The following is a 21,632-nucleotide window of genomic DNA, read 5'->3' on the forward strand; positions in this document are numbered from 1 at the left end:
ACCTAAATGACCGCGTCAGCGGTGAAACGAGAGCAGTGTTGTATGCTTAAGCCATGGGGCGTATCAGATGGACAAGGGCATGGATTGCCACCTCGTGTGAAATTGGAACGAAGGAAGTCGGAAGAGACTCCTGGGATAATCAATGTAATTCCAAAGTTGGAGACTTCCGGCAAGGCGGAGAGCAGTATTCTGTGAGTACGAGCTGCCGTACTCACGGAATAGAATACTGCTCTCCGCATTGCCGGAATTTCAATGCATACTCACAACACTAACCAATGCACGTGGGTCTTAATTTTCTGTCTGACTTGTAACCCCAGGCCCGAGCTGCTAATGTTGTTATACATTTATTTGTTTGTTTTTACATAGATACCGTCCTGAAATGCTTCCTTTGCGATTGTTACTCCTTCCTTTTGAGGAATGAATCACCTGGCAGGTAGAATGCATTGTTTTTCAGTGACAACGGAATTTATATGTTTGCAGTTTGTTTTATAGTCTTGTCCTGGATGCGGCATCACTTTTGTGTGTTGCTTTTACACTTTTGTTCCTTACTTAAATACTGACTGGCATGGTTAGTCCCTAGTGGCATTAACAGATGTAGTGCTACTGTCGATTATGTTCATGAAAGGATTTCCCCCTTTCTGTCTTTAGTGTAATTTTGTTCACTTACTACCGTTTGGCTAACGGATGAACGCGTTTGGGACAGGGACTCTGTGTTGAGACATTTAGAGTGCCCTACCTTCTTATCCCCTCCCCCGTCTTCGGAGAAGTCTCCAAGGCTCTTGGGACAGAAACGGTACCGCCTGCTTGCATTATTCATCCAGAACTGAGCCAAGGAGATACGGTTACAGAACAGCAGCCCTGTCACTATATCTTGGTCTCGCCGCCGCCAGAGCCTTGCATAAAGCAGCAGCCTCGATGTGGACAGCGCGAGGACTCCCCTGAAGGAATCCCGGAAGCGCCCACCGCGACGTCCATTCACAGCACAGCGGGAAGAAACGCAGCGTGGAAAGGAGGGCTTTCCGCCGTGGTGACAGTCAAGGCACTGTTGGAGCTCTGGACACTACTCAAAACATGCGTCGTTCAAGGTTTTTCAAACGACCATCATCGACTCTCCGTGCAGGCTCCAGGGAGAAACTTCTTTGAGAGTTTCGGCAGTAGCGGCTGGAAGTACTGGCAATGCTGACGGATACTTAGAGCACCAATACCTTTCCCTGCAGGACCACTGTAAATTTATAAGCAGGCACAAGGACTCATTTTCAGGAGAGCCCGGATGTTGAAGAGTCAACACAACACTTCTATGCACCATCGTCCTGCGTTTACATTCATTGCGCCAGCACTAAGCATTGGCTGGAAACCAGTGTTTCTCCTCTTGATCACCCAGTGATAAGAGGCTGCACCAACCCTTCTCTGCAAGATCACCCTAGTTTGCACTTATTGCCAGGACCACTCAGCATTTAAAGTGACTTCACCAACACTGCCCAGGATAACCCTGCATTTTAAGAAAATGCGTCATTACCTCCATTCAGGATCAGCCTACATTTAAAGAGCAAGTTCTAATGGAAATATCTGTATTTAAAAGCACCGCACCAGCACTTTTCTGAGGATTTTCCTTCTTTTTTTTAAATGCAGGATAACCCTACAATTGTAGAGACTGAAGTAGCCACTTTTTACAGGATCAGTCGACAATTAAGGAGACGGCACCAACTATGCAGAATAATGCTACTTGCAAAGAAGCTTCAACTCTTCTGTGCAGGACAACCCAACTTTTAGGTACCACACCCTGAACCACCACACATTTCAAAGGGACGCATCAACACTTCTTTGCAGAACGACCTATATTAACATAGAGGACACCACCATTTCTCTGCACGACCAGCATTCTTTTGGAAACTATGCCAACATTTTTCCCTGCACCCACACTGCATTTTAAGAGGCCTCATAGGCAGGATCAGTGAACCTTATATTCTTTTTTAGAACAACTGAAAGGCAGTAGTTGCCTTAATTTATACAAATGCACAATCCTGAACAGCACCGGCTTTGAAAATCTTTATATGCTGTTACTAGGCCGTATTTACAGCTTATATCATTAACCATAAAGCCTTCATACTTAAATGACCTATAAGAAATGAATACACCTAATTTGTAAATCATGCTTAAAGGAGATGTTGTCCATACCATAATTGTTTCCCAGCTTAAATAAGTTGTCATTTTACAACCTCCCAGAACATTGGCAGGTCGAGTGAGGTCATTGGCAAGGAACTGAACCCAAAAAGGTTGAGTCTGTGGAGCCTGGGTCTATGGCAAACTAGAGACTCGAGTTAGCCCATCATCTAAACTCTAATGACCATAAATCCCTTTCATCATGGGTGGCAAAAAGGGTGACACAAAACAGGCCGCAAAGAAAGGCGGGGGCAAGGAACCTGATAAGAAAAAAATACCTGATGCCAAAGGGGCAGACAAGGGCAAGAAAGGGAAAGATGATGCCAAGGCCGGTAAGGATGACAAGAAAGCTGGCAAGGATGATAAGAAAGGTGCCAAGGCTGATCCCAAAGGGGGAAAAGGCAAAGGAAAGGAAGACCTAAAGAAAGGAAAAGATGCCAAAAAGGGAAAGAAAGCCGTCGCCAGCGAGTCAGAGGAGGGCTCAGATGCAGAGCTGGTGAAAGACAGCGGGGAAGAGAGCGAGAAGGCGGCAGAGGATGATGAGAGTGATGAGGGCGCCAAGAAGGCAAAACGCATGGCAGCCTTAAAAGGGGCTACAAAAAACATGGCCGGCATGCAGAAGGGACGAGGAAGGATGGTCCAGTCTGAGGAGGAAGAGGAAGATGGTGACGAAGCAACTACAAGTGGCAACCTGAAAGGAACATCCAAGCTGCTCTTAGGGCTCGCCACAGATGAGAATAAGAGGAAGGCTGTCAAGAAAGACATGGCTAGGGCCCAGCTAAAAGGGGCAACAAAGGCAATGGCAGGCTTGGCCAAGAAACCAATGCCACCGCCCAAGTCTAAGAGAAGCTTGAAGAGCACGGGCAGACTTTTCATGAAGTTTAGAGGTCTCAGGCCCAGCAGACGCTCCAAAAAAGGTCAATTTAAGACTGCGTCAAAATTGTTCTTGGGCTTAAAAAAGAAAATTGGTGTGCCATCTCTTTTGGCCAAAAAGAAGAAATCTGCAGCCGTTTTGAAAAACACATCAAAACTCATGATGGGCTTACGGCGCAGCAAGAAAAAGAAAGAGGCTGCTGCAAAAGCATCGTCTGGTGGTGACGGTGGTACTGCAAAGAAACCATCCTTTATGTTAATACGGCTTGGAGGTAAATCCGGAGAGAAAGGAGAAGCAGGCAAAAAAGGTAAACTTTTTGGTGGCTTTTTCAGCCGGAAAAAGGCCAAAGAAAAATTTAAACCAAAAGCTAAGATTTTAACCAAAGTATCTGCTGCCGCTAACTGGATGACTAGAAAATTTTTATCCCGGCGGGCAAAATATCCCAGCGATGAGAGGGAAATGCGGGAAGCCTGGATGTCTAGAACGGGAGGTAAAAAAATGCCATTTCCATCTGAAGATGAAGTCCTTTGGTATCGTAATAACATGAACAATTTCCCTGGCCGTCAGCGGTATTTCGAATTCATGGAGAGCATGTATGGCGTTCCTCCTTGGATTCAAAATGAAATGTACCAAGGAATGCCTCCTGGGGGATTTGTTCCACAGCCTGGTGGCTATCCTCCTAGAGGACCTCAGGCATATTATGATCCCTATCATAATCAAAGAGACTTTACTGGCTACCCACCTCAAGAAAATTCTAGCAGCTATAACGAAGAGCAGTATTATGACCAACAATATGGGTACAATAGAGCAAGACTCTATGAAAGTGGCATGGAGAGTTATGATGATTACCATGGACACCAGATGGAAGACCCCTACAATGAGAACATCGCCTATTACAATGATGGCAATTATCCATCTCAAAGCCAGTATGCCAACTATGATGAGGAATATGGTGACGAGTTGTATAATGAAGGTTATGATTATTCGCCATACGAGGACATTGAAGGCCATGGTGATGAAATGGATTACTATGAAGATGAAGAGACACATGCCTATTATGAAAACCGATATGATGACTACGGCGCATCTAATGGACAGTACATTACTGAAGAAGAAGAAATGGATTATTATGATGAAGCTGACCTACAGGATGAAAATAACTATGGAGATCATGGCTTTTCTCCCCATGGTGAATCTCCATACAATCCCTACGCCTACCCAATGGATGACATCATGGAAGTAGATGAAGCTGAACAGGTTGACGAGCAATATGACAACTGCTCCAGGTCACAGAACCATTTCTTTGAACAGCAGGGAATGGAAGAAAAAATTCCTTCTACTTTGTCAAGGAACAGAAAATATAGGCTTTTTCCTAGACCCCAAGTCAAAATGTTCGGCCGTGAAAAGCTTGACGTATCGCTCCCTCCATCTCCACACATATCTTTGACTGATTATGATGAAGAAGATGATGACTATGAAGATCAATCATTGTTATTGCCTCCTGAGACATTTAGCAACCCAAAACAAAGGTCTGCAAGATCCCCAGTGGCAAAACGTGTTCACGGAAAGGCAGGCCCGCCTCCTGGTCTCCCTCAAGGAAGCAGACTTCAAAGAACTATTTCTCCGAAGCCCACAAGGAGAGCATTTGATGGTGGGATCCAGCAGGAGGAATTTGAAGACTTCTCACCGAGAGAATTTGGAAGTCCTTTGGGACAATTCATGAAAGACTCTCTTGCTTCACAGCCAGCATTACAGCCTCAAAGTTATGAAATGAGTGGAAGACCCATGTCACCAGGCCCAGGCAGGCGGTCAATGAAACAGTTTGGAGGCAGTGGACAAGCAAGACCATCCTCCCCACACCCATCAGTGAGACACTTTCAGATGCCATCTCCTTCCAGTGATTTTCAACACCCAGCCTCTCCTCAGCAGCCTAGAAGGCAGTACGGCAGTCCCGAAAGGAAAAGTTTTTATCATCCATCTCCCCAACCATCTGTGAGACATTTTGAAACATTTGAGGATGAATCTGATGATGAATTGCCACCTGTTCAGCCAGCATACAAAAGGTTTGGACACAAATTGGCTGGAATGGATACGTCTGATTCTGCCTTTTCAAACTCTTTCAGAGAATTTGATCATCCAGGTTCTAATAACAATAATGCACAGAGAGTGCCATCACCTCAGCCTTCAAGGAGAAGCATGACCCCATCCCCACAGCCTATGAGACGAATGGGAAGCATACGTGATAAAGAACTGCCCATGCCACCTTCCTCCAACGTATCTGAACGGCAAATGGCACATTCTCACAGAGCTAATCATGCTTTTAACCCACCATTTGATGATTCTTACAACCAGTATGGAAATCCAACAAATGAGCACCTGCCTCCTCCATCACCAAGGGCATCTATGAGACGTGGGGCTCCTCCTTCCCCTCAGCCATCCATGAGGGCACCCCCATCTCCTCAGCCATCTCTCCGGGCTCCCCCTTCTTCCCAGCCATTCCTCAGGGCTCCTTCTTCTCCTCAGCCATCACTTAGGGCTCCCCCTTCTCCTCGGCCATCCCCCAGGGCTCCTCCTTCTCCTCAGCCTTCAATCAGGGCACCCCCTTCTCCTCAGCCATCCTTGAGAGCTCCTCCTTCCCCTCAGCCATCCATGCGAAGAGTAGGTTCTCCAATGGCCAAAGAGAATCCACAAAGTACCACTCCATATTGGGGGCCTAGTTCACCCACCACAGAAACACCGCAGCCCAGCAGACGAAACATGATGACATCTGATATACCCAACATTAGTACAGAAAGGAATTCCCTTCACCAATCAATGCCTACTCAAGCACTCGTTCATGACTGGAGCCCACCCCCTTCTCCACAGCCAGGAAAGCGTGGTAATAGCATTAGAAATGACCCGCAATTAAGAGCCCCAGCTCGACAGCCATCCATTAGATCTAACGCCTCCACATCTAAGTTTCAAAATTCTGACTTAAAGTCCAAAGGAGCAGCAGCGATATCTCCTCCTGGTAGCCCAGTTCCGCAAAGGTTGAACCATTCTATGAATGGTGGAATGAGAATGCCTTCTTCCCCTCAGCCATCAGTGAGAACATTTGGTGCTCCAACTTCACCATATCCCCATTCAAGAAATGCTGCGAATCAGGGGCCACCTTCACCGCGTGCTTCAAGACAAATGGGCCATACTATGAATGAAGTACAAGGAAGACTTCCTCAGGCATGGAACAGGAATAGTGAGCCTCCAACAGAAGCAGTGAAACCTTTGATAAGAAACCCCTACATGAGACATTTAGGCCGTCCAGGTGGGCCACCATCATTTAACCCAGTATCACCAAGGCAATCCTTGAGAGGTATGCCACCTGTCAGAAGTATGAATGGACCTCCTTCTCCTCAGATGTTAAAAAGGCAAGGGAGTCGGCGTGTTAGCATCAGGGAAGCCCCACATTTTCAATCTGATTTAGACCAATTTCCAGAAGATGATGATGATTCAATGGGTAATTCAGCTAGTCTTCTGAGAAGACGACGTGGAATACCATCTCAGCGACCATCTTCCCCTCAGATGGAAAGGCGAAAAAGCATTAGGGAGATTTCAAAATTACCACCTCCACCAAACCCAGCTACAGAACTTAAAAAGCCTTTTCTAAAACACATTGGCCAACCACTTGCTGGGATGGCCTACACAGGACCATCAGCTGGACAGTCAATAAGGAGAGATGGATCCCCCACAAACCTGACCAGCTCGGGCCCTGGACAACCAAGCAAAACTACATTTTTAAAAAAGTTTTCCCAGCCACCAGGTGGCCCACCACAAAGACCCGCGTCTCCTAATTTATCAATTAGAGAGCAGGGAACCTACAATGGAGTAAAAAATCCACCATCACCGCAACTGCAGAGAAGCCCATTTGGTCCTAGAATTCCATCCTCTCCTCAGCCTTCCATGAAGCAGGCATCATTTTCTGGTGGTGATAATCGGTCACGTTCACCTTCCCCAAATCTTGGGAGGAATTCATTTAGGGGAAGATTACCACAACACAGTCCTCCTGGAACACTGAAAGGAAATCCAAACCTAAACCCACAGTTTCAACGCCCTCCATTGAAAATATCCCATCCAATGGCAGTGCCAGGTTTCAACCCTCCAAGATCTCCATCTCCGAGAGAGAGGAATATGCAATCAGTTTCTCCAAAGTTCCATGCTGACCAATATGACCCAGAGCTAGAAGATGACTCTGGGAGATACGCTGTGGTGATGCCTCAAGTTCAAAAGATGGGCTCTTTCCGAGGACCATCCGCCATGAGCCCACATCAGTGGTCCCAGCATCATACGGTGAATGTGCGTGAAATGCATGGTACGTGGTCTTCCCAAAAATCACTTCATGCCCCTTCTGCTGAGAATTTCAACAGAGGACCACCACGTAGAAGGGAAACTGCAGGTGGCTACTTGACACATGGAAGACGTAGACTTGGAAGTGAATGGGAAGACAACCTTCAGTCTCAAAAGCAGTTGCCCTGGCATAACAAGGTAACCCCAGCCTTATTACTTTGTTTTCATACAATGTTTAGATGGGGTACACCTAAATAATCTTGACAGGTTAAAGGACACTTTTAATTTCCAGTGGATCAAACGGGCTGCATGGTTGATTTCTCTTTATTGCATATGTGGATAGAAAGGTGTTTTCTTCTTTTTCAGAGCTTGGCGTGTTGTTCCCTTGGGAACCACTTTCACAGACAGCAAGAAAGCACATGTGCATGTTTCCTTCATCACCACTAGAAGTTTGGGCCAGATTTATATGTTTGTAGGAAGGGGACCCCGTTGCGGCCACAGAGCTCCCTCCACACCAAGATAGCGGCCCACGCACCCAGTTTAATTTCAGGTGGACCAACAGTTTGGCCTCGGTGAAGACTAATCCATCTCTACCATGGCCAAACTTCTTCGATGACCCTGGGGAGTAAGAGCTGTTGGAGAAATGGCTATATGTGCACCCGCACAATTTAGATGGGCAGACATGTTGCCATATTTTACTGTTTCTCGCTGCCGTGCAAAACCCGGTAGTGAGAAACAGTAAAATCATAATAATATACCTCCCCACCTCACCATGGAAGAGGATTCCCTGCTGATGCAGCCCCGTAGCATAGAGTAAAATGCATTAGCAGGAATGGCCATGATGGCGGTTCCTGGCCAAGCTCCTAATAATGACCACTTGCTTGGCAGTCATTTATAAATTAGGCAGGTGGCCCCTCCGCTATGTTAACAGAGTTATTTACTCCATCCTCATGGCGGAGCGGCGGGCTGTTCATTCAGATATAAATTTGGGCCTTGTATGCAAGTGAAAATATTTACATAGTGCAAACCTAACTTGGGACAGACAACAGAGTACTGTATACTGGTGGAGTAGGAAAGGATTAGGGAGTTGATTTCAGATCATATATATCAAGTGGGAAGGAAAAATTAAGTCTGTTCTGTATTGGGCCTGGGTATGCGAGTGGTACTCATGAAAGGCACAAGTCTTGAGCTCTTTCCTGAACTGCACGATCGAAGGGCAAGTTAGAGGGATGTTTTTTCCTGGTTCTGGCACCCTAGTTGGAAATGAATGGCTGGCTGCCTTTGTTGGGATAAAAAGTATTTTGCTTCAACAGGTTGTTTCCAATAACAGCGTTCCCTTCCCTAAAGACAGTATTCCTGATTGGCCAGTTTAAATATCACAAAAATGCAGTGTGGTACCATGAACTTCATTGCATAGCGCCTCAACAGTGAATTAGACACAGTAAATTAAATGTCTCGCTCAGCATTCAAATTACTTAAATCCTGCTGCAAAATGGAATGCTGAGAAAGTTGCTGCCTAAAGTTTAGTGTACTTCACTCAACATGCGCCCTTTAATTGTGCTTGTTTTGCCAGCCCCTTGTTGGGTGTCCCTTGGGCCCTACATAATGTTTTAAGGTACTCATAATCGGGTACAAACTAGTGCCTATTCTGATGCAAGACTGGCTGCTACTTAGAAGTTGTGCGGTCTCTACCTCAAAAAAGACACATCCCATCCTACAATGTAGAAGGAACAGGGTAAGCAAAGTCAAACAGGATCCAACGCGCACCACAGCATCCATAGACAGTGTAGGGCTGGTGAGGGACCGCCCTACACGTTGTGCAGGGTTGTTGGTGGGCTTCCAGTCCCCTCCTTTACCTCTGCTCTCATTGGACTGATGGTGGAGCCTGGAGCCAGCCACGCTAAGAGTGAAGGAAGGGTCTGTCTTCACCCTTTGGTGCTAGGAAGAGTGACTTTTGTGTATGGAGCTCTTGTTATGAAAAAAGTTGCCTCTTTGATGTGCTATGAAGCGCTGTATTAAGAAGTATGTGTTTAAAAGACTTTATTGAGAATCATTAAATACCATACTACACCTCAAGAACTATGTTAAGAAATCAGCAATTTACATATGGTATTTAAAACCTGGAAGCAAAATACATCAAAGTCTTTATCGTTTGCTGTATTAAGAAGTAGATAAACAGTAGTAAATATACACAACTTGTGTTTTCTGTGTGTCTCACTAGTTTGCCCTGTAAACCTGTTTAGTTCTAATACACACAATACATGCACTCGCAGGCCTTCTGCAAATATGTTTCCGGTATTTTATTATGAATGTCACAAATAATCAGTGCATCCCTCCAGTGATAGATAGTTTGCATGTTGTACTACATTGTCCACCAGCACATACGTTGTTTACGTTTAAAAAACGTTCTGTTGGCGCTTGATGGTAAGAAAATCACTTCTCTACAAAACCCCTGTAATGGCCCTCCATCCATCGCCCATTCCTTACAAAAAGGAAATTTACATTTGGACATAAAATCTGTTTCTACCCCAACTAAACTTACAAGATAGGAATGGGAAGAAGATAAGCAAGGTTCAGGCTGCTCAGGCTGAAAAGTGCAGCTGGTGCAGTGGCACCAGGGCCCAGCTGTTTACGGGGCTCTGTATTCAAATTATGCTTGACTTCTGCTACCCAACCATGGTTCTAGGGTCCCATTTCCTCGCTTGCCTTACAACACTATTTGTAAGTCGCTGCCAGGGTGTCCCATACAAGTTTGGTGCTTTGGCCTATGGCACACTTTGCCCATCGTGCTGTGGGCAACCCTCGGCTCAGCGTTAACAAGGCTGCTCCGTTGACGGGTTCGGTGCTGAATGCTGCTCAAAGGCCCTGATTACAAGCTACTCGTTAAATTCTGACTCCTGTAAGCCCCTTTTTACGCATGTGTCGGAATTATGAGTTTGAAGGTATTTAACACATCCGATAATTATCGAATGCATGAAATACCTAAGCATTACCTTCGTTAAATTTCGACTGGGAATTACTTCTAGCTCAAACGGACCAAAAGTTGCGAAAAATATGGCGACTCGGGTTCCTGCGTGCCGAAGGCTTTTTGCAAAGGTTCATTTGTTGTCTTTCAGTTGTTAATTGTTGTATTTGGTTGTTAAATGGATACTAATTAAGGTCAACTCTTTTCTCACACACTGTAACCAGGTGTAAAAACGACAACATAATAAAGTAATACTGTCACAAAATGTGCCCCATTATGCTGCACAATTCGTTTTTTCTTGCCGCATTATTTAGTCATCATTGCTGTATAATGTGACCCTCCTCTGCCGCATAATTCCACTTGAAACCAGGCATTAAGTATTTGAGCGTGCTCGGAAGCAGGCTGCTGTCCATGGTCCTGCCCTGGGGAACGCTTGCTCTCACCGCGAGACACACCACTGACACAGAAATCCTCATAGGATGAATTGTAGCGCACGAGCTGAGAATCACGCACGCGCTCCACCACGGTGTCCGGTTCTGTCTCGAGGCAGGGTGAAACACGAGAGGGTGGCAGCTGCTTCCGCCTCCTTAAAGCACCATTATTATTGAGGAACTGAACACTGCTTTGTACTTTAACAGAGAGCCAGGCACTTGCTCATTTCTTTGTCAATATCCGATGTGGGTTCAGCCCCAGACAATAGTAACAATCAAGACAGGAGAGGCCAAACCCCGACACCCTTCCTCCAGACTGAAAGAGGGCGAGCCAAGAAAAGAACATGGAGAGCCGAGTCAAGGATCAGCTGTGGCTCTAAGAGCTCGAGCATGAACCAAACCATGAAAAATGTTTAGCAAGTAGATCATGCAAGAAATGTTAGAGTATTATGAAGTGGCATGAAAATCCAAAACTGTATTTCTTTAATACACGGAAGCGTTTCGATTTACTACATCACTTCACTGAGATTATTTGTTAAGAATGAAAGTTTTTAAACATGAACTGAGAAAACAGTACTATCCTCGACCTGAAAGCAATGCTATATGGTCCGGTACGGCCTACCGTCCCCTCCTCCCTTCTACTGTGACAGAAACCAATATAATCATTTTGTTTGGAATAGGGGGTCGTCGACCCCCGATCGTATTTTATTAACAAAACACACATATTTGCACACAAATATATAATTACGCAGAAATGACAAGACAGAATTCGGTACATTTGATTAATTCCTAACTTTAACCAACCTCTAATACATAATGTTCCTATCCTAGTCTAAACATATTGCTGATCACATTTCTGCGTATTCCTTTTGGGCCTACGGCAAGGTCAACACGCTGGCCCCTCCCCCTTTAATCCAATTTGTCCCGCGCCCCCCAACCAGAGTGCGCATGCGCAGGGGGCCCAGCTGACCCGGAAGTACTTCCTTCCAGGCAACCCCCATACGTTCAAGACTTACTCCATAAAGGGGCCATGCAGACAGCGCAGCTTACTTACGCCCGCCTGCGGGGTGGCCAACCACCCAATGGAAAGCGTAACCCCCCTTTGGCCCCGCACAGTTGCAACCAACCGGTTGTAACTGCCCCTGGAGTCTGGTTAGATCCACATGTTCCTCCCCTCTGGGCGCCCCACTTAATAAGGCGTCCCAAAAGATTAGTAAATTTAGTCTGTCCAACCGATGACCTTACCGCACAGGCCTGCATAGTTGACCGACTATCAGCCCCCCCCCAAAAACCCAAGGTCATACTCACCATTGAAATTGGTCCCGCCAAGCTAAAATGTTGCCCAGGAATATCTCGTTCCCCAACCTAGAGAGGTGAACCCCATCTCGCTAGTAGCAGATGTCCCCTTTTATGCACCCATGAGCAATCACTTGTAATCTCGGTGCCCTAAACAGCTTGTCTATTTTATTATTGATCCTCTGAACCGAGTGATTGAGAGCCCTCACTGATTTTCCCCTCCCCACCACTGAAGCCTTGGTATCATGTGCGACCACACAATAACCGCACCTGGGCAGCGCCTGGCCAGCCATGCTGACTCTGACAGTACTGTTTCAATCAGGATCCTCCTAATTAGGTGCACCAAGTCGTTACCACCAAGATGTAAAATGATAGCGTTGGGGGGAGTGCCAATGGAAGCAAGCATGTGACCTATCCACTCCCTGAACCTGTCGAAACGCAGCCCCCATGCCCAAAAAAGGAGCCCCTGAAACCTAAGTGCTTTGCGCGGGCTGCCCCATTTCCTGCAATAAAAAGGTTACTTAGACGGGAGACATACGAATGGCCGAAAACACACGCCTGACGTTCCAACTTGGCGTCCAGAGAATCGACCTTCGTCGTGGTTGTGTCTTCTTCGTGATGAGGTGTCGCTGTCTCTTCCTGCGTGACAGGCCACTCCAGTCCTGGATCTTTCGGTCCACCTGCCTACCCACATCTTGCAGTCATTGTGGTGTGGAGCGCCTCCCATGTAACCGTCATGGATCCAGCCATACATAAATGAAAATCAAACACCGATGATTAGTATTTTGTAAAAGATACAGTTGTGATACAATGCGTGACACAAAACGAATGCAAGATATCATGGGCATCCCACACACTATAAATGCACAAAGTGTTCACGGTAGGTACAGTGTATTGCAGATCCGAGTGCAGAGATACCGCGTGACGAACCACAGACCTCTAATGCGTGATCAGGTATATATAGGGCGGACCGATAGCGTGTGCCACAACACCGACATCCAAAGAACCAGTGTTCTGGCACCTGGGTGCAGAGATAGTGTGTGACACAATAAGTTAGTAATATGCATATATACAAGTAGAGCACCTGGGTGAACCGGTACTCTGTGACAACCACCGGCATATATTGCTGCACCCCCGTGTGACCTAACGGGTTTCTAATGTATAGATGTCGTTGCAATGCGCTTGGGTGACCTCACCCGGGCCACCGCCTCGCAAGACTGACCTCAACATATGACAGCTTGGAAATCTAGATGTGAATGGCCACTGAAAGGCAAGTCACGTTTTGTACTGCAAATGCCAATGATTTGGCCATTCTGATGGCAACAAAAAACCCTGCCACCTTTCTATGTGACCCTTAAAACTCGCATGGGCATGTAACATTTGAGCTCATCGCATTCCGATGCACCGGCCCCCCTCGTCACGCTAAAGGTGTATTACAAAAATTGCCCAGTGAGAGTTTCTTGTAAGACTCCAACTCCTGAAATGCCAGAATCTGAGCACAATGCTGCTGTTTAATAGATCCCTCCGGGAACCTAATTCCAGTATTTGCATCAAAAAATGCCGTCTCTCTGTGTTTCAAAACAGGCATGATAAAATGATGGATCTAATCCTATCCCTGCGTTTGCGATCCCATGGAATCAGCTAAGGCACACTTCAAAGATTTCTCAGAGCTCAAATTGTGATCGCTTGCTGACTGTGGGCTTTCAGAACCAGGCAGCGTGAGTTGCGGCTGCCTAACTTGAGCAGTCCATATGACCCTGGGCTAAACACTACCCTAGCCACTCACTCACTGCAGATCATTTTTAATTGTATGTTGGTTTTCTGTAGTATTTGGTCTTGTGAAGGTTTTTAGTAAAGATACCTTATTTTTCTAAAACTGGTGTGGAGTAAATCTGTGGCGTTTTCACTGTGTTACTGTGAGTATTGATATAAATACTTTACACATTGCCTTTGATAGCCTAGACTGCTCAGGTCAAGCTACCTAGAGGGTGAGCAGGGGTTATCTTAACAGTGTATCCCCCTTTCCCTGACTAGAAGCAAGGGTCCCTACTTGGACAGTGGTACCTACCCTGCCAACCAGAGACCCCCAGATCTAACATTGGTCAGTCAGCTGAACAAGACCCTCCTTGTGTAGATAGCTTAATACACAAACATATATAGTCTAGGAATGTGCAAAGGCCCTGCCATTTATGACAAAAAAGGCACAAGTGACCAGAAAACAGGCCTGAATAACAAAACAGGCTGGAGAGGAACCTCCCCACAATTGCTCCCATGTTACGGCGAAAGTCAGTAGGTCTCACGACGCACCCCCCGGAGATAAATTGTACATAGCCTTTAAACCATATGCGTGAAATATTCGTGGAAAGATCCCCCATTGTTCGAGGTGCTCAAAGTTCACTGTGAAGTAATACTTAAAAGACAAGTTGTGGCTAAAATCATGAAGGGAAAGTCAGCCATGCCCATCATAGCCAATAGTAAGTGCACAGCATAGCTGCAGATACTTTAAATTTTATAATCCCATTTAAGGAATACCCCAGCATCAATGCCCATGTAATATAGTGCTATAATAACCCGCACCAACGAGCTACAGACCCCAAAAACCGCTTCCGATGGTGCAAGTAAATTGTTGACAATAGCTAATTCGTTTTAATGTGTCTTGACACTTGTAGTTTTAACATTCCAACTGCAGCGCCCCCCGCATTGAACCCAGTTGCCTGCCCCCTAGATTACCGCAATAACAAGGTCTGGTGCTGCCTCCGCAGAGGCTGGGGGCAGCTGCGCCTCCCCTGACCCAGGAAAATTGGCATGATAAAGTAAAAGTTCCATGAACAACCCTTGCTTCCTACGCGTTTGTTACCAAATACCTTTCAAAAGTCATCAGAGATTTCATAACATAATCTGCCCAGCCCCTGACCCCACAATTGTCTAAATGTGGCGCTAACACTATGGGGAATACATCACCCCAACATGGCTGCTCAGATGTCCCACCTCCACGCTGTAAACGATAACCCCTGCAATGTGAACTTGCCCTCAAGAGCGAGCTGCACAGTAATACAAAGCAAACCACAACATTTCTGGCAACTAACTTACTGTAACATACATCTACAACCTTGAGAATAAGAGTCTAAGACCTTAAGTATTCTGCCACCGCGACTCTCCCGAAGACCAGCAGGCGCTTGTTAGCGAACATGCTCCACAGAACAGCTCATCCATTCAATGCAACGGCAGCTGATCCCCCCTCGCTATAGCGTGCGATGCAACCTCGCAGCAAGCGCTCCTTAATAAAAGCGCTATTTTCCCAACATCTTAGTCCTGAAGCAAAGAGTACCTTAAAACCCATTGAACGCGCCACATTATCTAACTCTTGCTTGATGTAATGGACACTTCGGCCCCCCGTGGTCAAGCCACCCTGTAGCCCACAATGATGTCGGCGCTTCTCCTCATCGCGCCTTCAATCCACCGCACGGCCACAATCGGCCGCTCTGCCTGCCGCTAACAGTGAAATACTAGGAACTTAGTCAGTAACTTGACCCCGATCTAAACTGATGGCAATGCTGCCAATGGCGGCATACTACTACTAATTACTCGCGATATCAGCTGGCGCGGCACCTAAATGCGCGGCTGCATCCAACAATACCGCTCACGCCTGACACCCGCTGGTAGCCCGACGGTCCGGAGCTCCGCAACCGCGATGGCGCGACCATTGCACTCGCCGCGCATCACTCCCCCAGGTCCTGGACCTGCAATCCCTCGATGTGTAAGCCTTGACGCGAGGATGCCGGAGATCCACTAATCGCCAGCGCCGAATGGGACCCTCCAACACTACGATCTTGCACTGGGCTCCGCTGCGACGTGCTAAAATTAGCAATATAAACTTCATCCCAATCACGCTGCCCACGCGCTGGTCCCGCCGCACAAAACCGACTTCTGGTTGTTAATCTGGCGCTTTAACCAACTATAGCTCAGCTTTCCCCTACTAAGCCACGGCGCTTCTCTCAACTCAGCTGAGAAAATCAGGCGCTCTAACAAACTAAGGCACAGCTTTTACCAACTAAGCCACAGCGCCGCTCCCAAATCACCTGATCCATATGCATGTCCTGCCGGGCCTCGCCTCTTCACAAAAGTGAGCTCGCACCAGCCGCTTGTCTTTGGTCCCGGCGAACGCCTTGCCCAGCTCGCACTAGCCACCCTGATCGGGAAGTTCCTCTCCCACACTGATCCGATCCATACGCATGTCCAGCCAGAAAATTACTTCGAGCCGCGCCTTTCATGATGCGCGGAACAATGCCTGGCTCTCCACGCTCACACCGCACTGTGGATAAAACGAAGACGCGCTGTGGGGGGAACAAAGAGGAAAAAAGGTTAATGGTCCTCCCGAGGGAGGAGGCACACGTGACGGGTGTGCTGCCGAGGGGAGCGGAGAGTGGAGAGCAAAGAGACTGCCCTTCGCGCTTCCCCCGGCTTTATAGGACCGCACATCCACCAGCTGAAACTGGTTCCTGGTGAGGGGATCACCTGCGCCCCGGAAGTGATCTGATCACTTCCTGGGCACGGCGGAGTCTTCCATGACCCGGAAGCGATCCAATCGCTTCTGGGGCACGGCCCCCAGCCAATGCGGGGGCCAGCGGAACGGGAAAGATACGGGGGCACGGCCAACCACCATAATGGCGGCGGGGCCGATGCCGGCCCCGCCTTCCTCTTAGTGAACCAGGATGCAAGTCAGTTATCTTGTTTACACTTCATGTGGCCTAGATTGCTGTTGTAGATGGAGTAACAATATAGGCCATTAACAAACAGGACAGGGGTTTTGCACACACATCCTGGAGTTGCAGCCATATGTGATAATGAACAAAAAGGAGATTTGATGAAGTAAAGTATTTGCCAGTTTCATACTGTGCGATTCAGCCTCTAGATGGGTGTCTCTTTCTGACATCAAACGCTATTGCAGAGGCCGCCCCCTGAAAAGGTGCCTCTAGGGCCGGCACCAAAACAGCTGCCGTGGCCCCCGAATGATCCGGTTTGGGCCGCTATGAAGTGCCCAGAAACAAAAGGGGAGCTACTCTTTCGCACCAAAAAGTGCGCCAGAAAGACGCGGGTCACTGGGCCAATGGGGGGCCAGGCGATTTTTTGATCGGCCCAAAGAGGGGAAGCCGCTCATGCGGTGAGAAGATCACAGGGGGTTATAAGGGCCGCTCCCCCACAGTACAGCTCATTATTACCAACGTGGAGCTGGGGGAGCGGCGCTCTTGTGTTTTTCGAAACCCACACCTAAGGAACAGCAGTGTCGCAGTGCTAGACAGCAGGCAAGACGGAGGATAAGTAGGGGTACAATGGTTGGTTATGGAGGCACACCGGCAGGGCGGTGCGTAGGAGGAGGGCCACTCATTGTGGGATGCCTTACGGCAGGGTGAGTAGGCCTAACAAAAGGGGGTAGCAAACTGAGACGGCGCTAGCAGCCCAGACCCCGACAGACAAACAAATGATTTATGACAAGCAAGCATATGATTTATGACAAACAATGTGTAACAGTTCACTATGGTGATTTATGGCCAGGGTCATAAGATTACGACCAGGGTATTGTAAGAAAAGATATGATTATTAATCTAATGGTAATAAAACTGCAGCCAATATCGACCACAAAAACCACAACATGTGTTGGCTATTTATTAGATGTACATAGATAAGAAGGTTGCATGTAATTCGGGAGTGGGCACAGTGAGGGTGTTAATGCGTTGTCTTTAATTCTTAGAGGAACAGGCAGAATCCACATCTTAGGGGCTCATCCACCTCTCCTCCAGATCTCCATACCTGAGGAGCCAGCGATGTTGTTGCCGGAAGAGGCAGCCGCGCCCCCTGCGCTTCACCCACCCCCAGCACCTGAAGAGGCTTTTTAAGCCCCAGCACAAGAAGGATCAGTAAGGAGCAGAAATGTGACTTCTGCCAAGACCCCCATGTACCTAGAAGAGGGCTTGCATCCTCTCCCTGTCCGCCCCAATGGTGCCCAGTCTCAGTCAGAGACCCTCACATCAACACAGAGGGCAAATCTTTTGTTGGGGATGGTATAAAAAGTGATACACTGGGGCATCAAGGAAAAGCAGCAGTCTAAATATCCCTTTGGATAATTTGAAAAACCAGATGGCTCCCGTCCATTAGGTCTGGTCCCTCATTTTCAAAGCTGAGGGAAGTTGTACAGCATAGTGTGTAGCGATTTGCGCCAGATGCAGGGTGGGATTGTGAGGCACAGTGGCAGTGGACTTTCATTGTCTCCGCTGACGGGGCTGCAGTGATAGTCATTCCACTGCAGTCCCAGGAGGGTCCATCCCACCCTATGAAGCATTCAGGCTTCATGATTCATAGCCTGAGGCTACGGAAAAAGGGCAGCGTCCCTTCTGGCACAGGTACAGAGTGAATGCTTTGCTCCAGTGGCTTATATACCCTCTTCTCCCCAGGGTACCTTTCACCAGTGACAGCCGGTTCCCAGGGAAACAGTGCTTCTTTGTCCTGTGAGGTTGGCGCCCACCTGGGGGAGCTAGCTACTCTTGGATGGAGGGTGCTGGCTCTTTCTTGTGATGGCGATGGGTAACCTGAGCTCAAGGACCTTGCACACTGACTGCCCACTCTCCTCCTCTGGACAGTCTTTTTCTTTAGTGAGCTCTACCCTTGACCCGGGCCTCTCACTCATTTATTTCTTCTACCTACCAGGGAGCAACACTGGAGAACAGTCAAATCCTATACTCTGGCGACAGGTGCTGGAGGGAGGGGTGCAAGGGCTTCTGCAGCACCTCAAAAATAACCAGGGTCTGGGTTCCGAATACCAAGGCAGCATAGTCTTCATTCCACCCCATACCTCTTGACTGTACCCCCAGGTACTGCCACACTCTTTAAATAACTGTTTTACGTTCTTTTTCATACCTGCTTTCTCTTTATCACTGTTTTCATCCTTCTCCTTCTTTCCCATTGTATGTTTTTCTCTTGCTTGCTCTGGGTGAAAGTCTGATGAGGAAAAATAAATGCCGGCCCCCAAAGATAAGTGCCGGTGGGCCCCACCTACAACTACCGGGTCAAATCAAGCACTGGTCTGTGCAACCAGGGGATGTGGTGCTGCTCGGCAGCCTCCATACCGCCACGTTCCCAGATCCTTCTCCACCGAGCATAAGCCCACCTACCTGCACAAAGTGTTTCTCAGTCTGCTGATCAGTACTCTGTCCCTCTTAGTATTCATGGCCCATCACTTCACCACCTGCCCTTTCATGACAGCTTCGCTCCCCGTTATTTACAGGTAGGACCATGACCAGGGAGGAGGGTGCAGCCAGAGCTCTTTGCTCCGAGCCTTCATATTTTGGAACCCGCTCTCTTGTTACAACATTTTATTAAATAATACATAGAAGGGCTGACCTTTTCCTTTGTTTGCAGCTAGTGCAGCAGCAACACTAGATGGCGACACAAATTGTGCTTTCACTTTCCCTAGAGTTCATGGGGTCTATTCATGTTGGTAATTATTCACGTGTATAATCACTTATGTATATTTACTACTACATCTAGGTGTAACTCTATATTTATATGCAAACATATACCTATGTGTGCGGTGACCTTACACACTTCGTCGGATATCTCCATACAGAAAAGAGAGTAGAGGCGTGCATGTTCGGCTATACATTTGTGAATAGTATTTTGTAGTGAGTCAGTTGTGCTACTGTAGTACTACTTTATGTACTACAAAAAACTGTCTGTGAATAGGCCCAAGGTCTTTCTAATTATTAGCTGGTTTTTGGGTCAGAAACCTAAGAGACCCCACAAAAATGTTGGCCCTGGCCCCACTTAAGCATCTGACATGGCTGCTTGCAGGTGTGTGTGAGAGGGTACAGGCTGCTGATCTGACATTTCCTACTCCAGGAAATCATGCACTGGGTCACCGTGGTTCGCATCGCATAGTCGTATGAAAATTGGTCTATTACCCGTAGGCCAGGAGTTCCCAGTGTAGCCTGTCTGTGCATGCTTAATTAAAAAGGCACACACTCTTAGACTGTAGAGCTGAGCACAGTCCCTCTCCTCGATCCCCTGTTCTCAGTGACTGTCTGACCACATTGTTTATTCTAAGCTACTTGTTTCCTTGCCAGGCTCTAAGCAACATGGAAGGCGCGTGCAAAAAAGATTTGCACTCCCAATCTGAAGTCTCAACAGATTAATGGTCCTGCCATTCTAAAAGGTAAATGCAAGGAAAATTAAACAACTGAAGGACAGTCCTGCAAAAGCTAGAATCGGCTGCAGCAGTTACCAGTGGGGAAATGATGGGGTTCACCAAGCAGTTGGCAGAGCTCTGCATAGCCCAAGGGCAGATTGGAGCCATGAGAGTAACGTTTTAGGTGCAGATAGGGAGCAGTTGTTTCTTTCCTTTGGGAGGCATGGTACATCCATAAGACACATAGGTGGTATTTTTAGGAGACACTGCCATACTGTCTTCCACTTCATATTTAACCATGCACGGCTGAAAGAAAGGCCTGGCATCCACAGGTGGTTGACAACTTTGATCAGCCTTTGCCTTGGCTCCTCCAGCGTCTTTTGGATGACTAAGATGTCTTCAAGGTATAGCCAGGTATTGAGAAGTGTCATGTCTCCCACTGTTCTCCCTAAAGATCTGGACTGTCGCTTGAGGCATCATTTACTGCTCTAGAACTGTGCCGTTCGTTCTTCAAAGTGAAATCTATACCCTTTGTAACGCAATCTCAAAAGGAGAATTTGCTGAGATTTTCTTCAGAAATGTTTTTTGCACATTTTGTCTTTAAATTCTGGCAGCATCATGGGGCCGTGCTACAAACAGTGCCCCTGACGTGCAACTGTTTAAACGTGTGCCTTGGCGCAAACGGGCACAGTGCATCAGTTACGTAATATGGGCCCATGGCTCTCACAAAGTTGGAGAAGTTTTAAAAAGCTTCACAAAGTTAGCAAAAGACCAGATTGCCACACCCTATTTTGCATTAACTAGTGACAGCCTGTGTGCCCTTATCTTTTCATCAAAGTATGCAAGCATAGGAAAGTATATATGTACTCTCTTTAATTCCAAGCCTACTTATACTGAAAATAGGTTGAGGAGTCCAGGGATGTGGCTATCGTCAGCTGTGGCCCCAAGGCTCTGAGGGGGTTGAGTGACAAAACCACGCATGTCATTACCACACATGATGGTTCAGCACGGTCTTAACCACGCAAGTCTTAAACATGCATATGCCTTTACCAAGCATGCCTTTGCAATGAAATATGCGTTGTTAAGGCATGCATGGCAAAGACGTATCCGTGGTTAAAACGTTACTATAGCCCTACCCCTGCCCCCCCCCCCAGCCCTAAAATGCCGCCAGGACAAAAATCTACTCTGAACACAACCCCTCCAACCCCTGCCTTGAGCCCTGAAATGCCCCCTGGCCAAAAATCTGCCCGGACCCAAGTCCCCCCACCCTGAGCCCTAAAATGCCCCCCTGAGCCCTAAAACGGCCCAAGCCCAAAATACTAGCCTGATCCCTGGTCCCTGCCTTGAACCCTAAAACTGACCCCCAAGCAACGAACCTGATCCCTGGCACCTGCCCTGAGACCTAAA

The 21,632-nt window shown here is 47.4% G+C and overlaps 1 protein-coding gene across 1 annotated transcript in view; it reads left to right on the top strand.

Moving 5' to 3' along the window:
- Positions 1-2,362: 2,362 nt before the first annotated feature.
- Positions 2,363-21,632, top strand: part of MYO15A (myosin XVA) — a 1,126,038-nt gene continuing 1,106,768 nt past the window's right edge. Inside the window, exon 1 of the mRNA XM_085631315.1 lies at positions 2,363-7,552. Within this exon, the coding sequence (XP_085487441.1) occupies positions 2,363-7,552 (5,190 nt within the window). The remainder of the gene's footprint in view (positions 7,553-21,632) is intronic.

The sequence above is a fragment of the Triturus cristatus genome, chromosome 10 (genome assembly GCF_964204655.1).
Source record: "Triturus cristatus chromosome 10, aTriCri1.1, whole genome shotgun sequence".
NCBI classification, from domain to species: domain Eukaryota; kingdom Metazoa; phylum Chordata; class Amphibia; order Caudata; family Salamandridae; genus Triturus; species Triturus cristatus.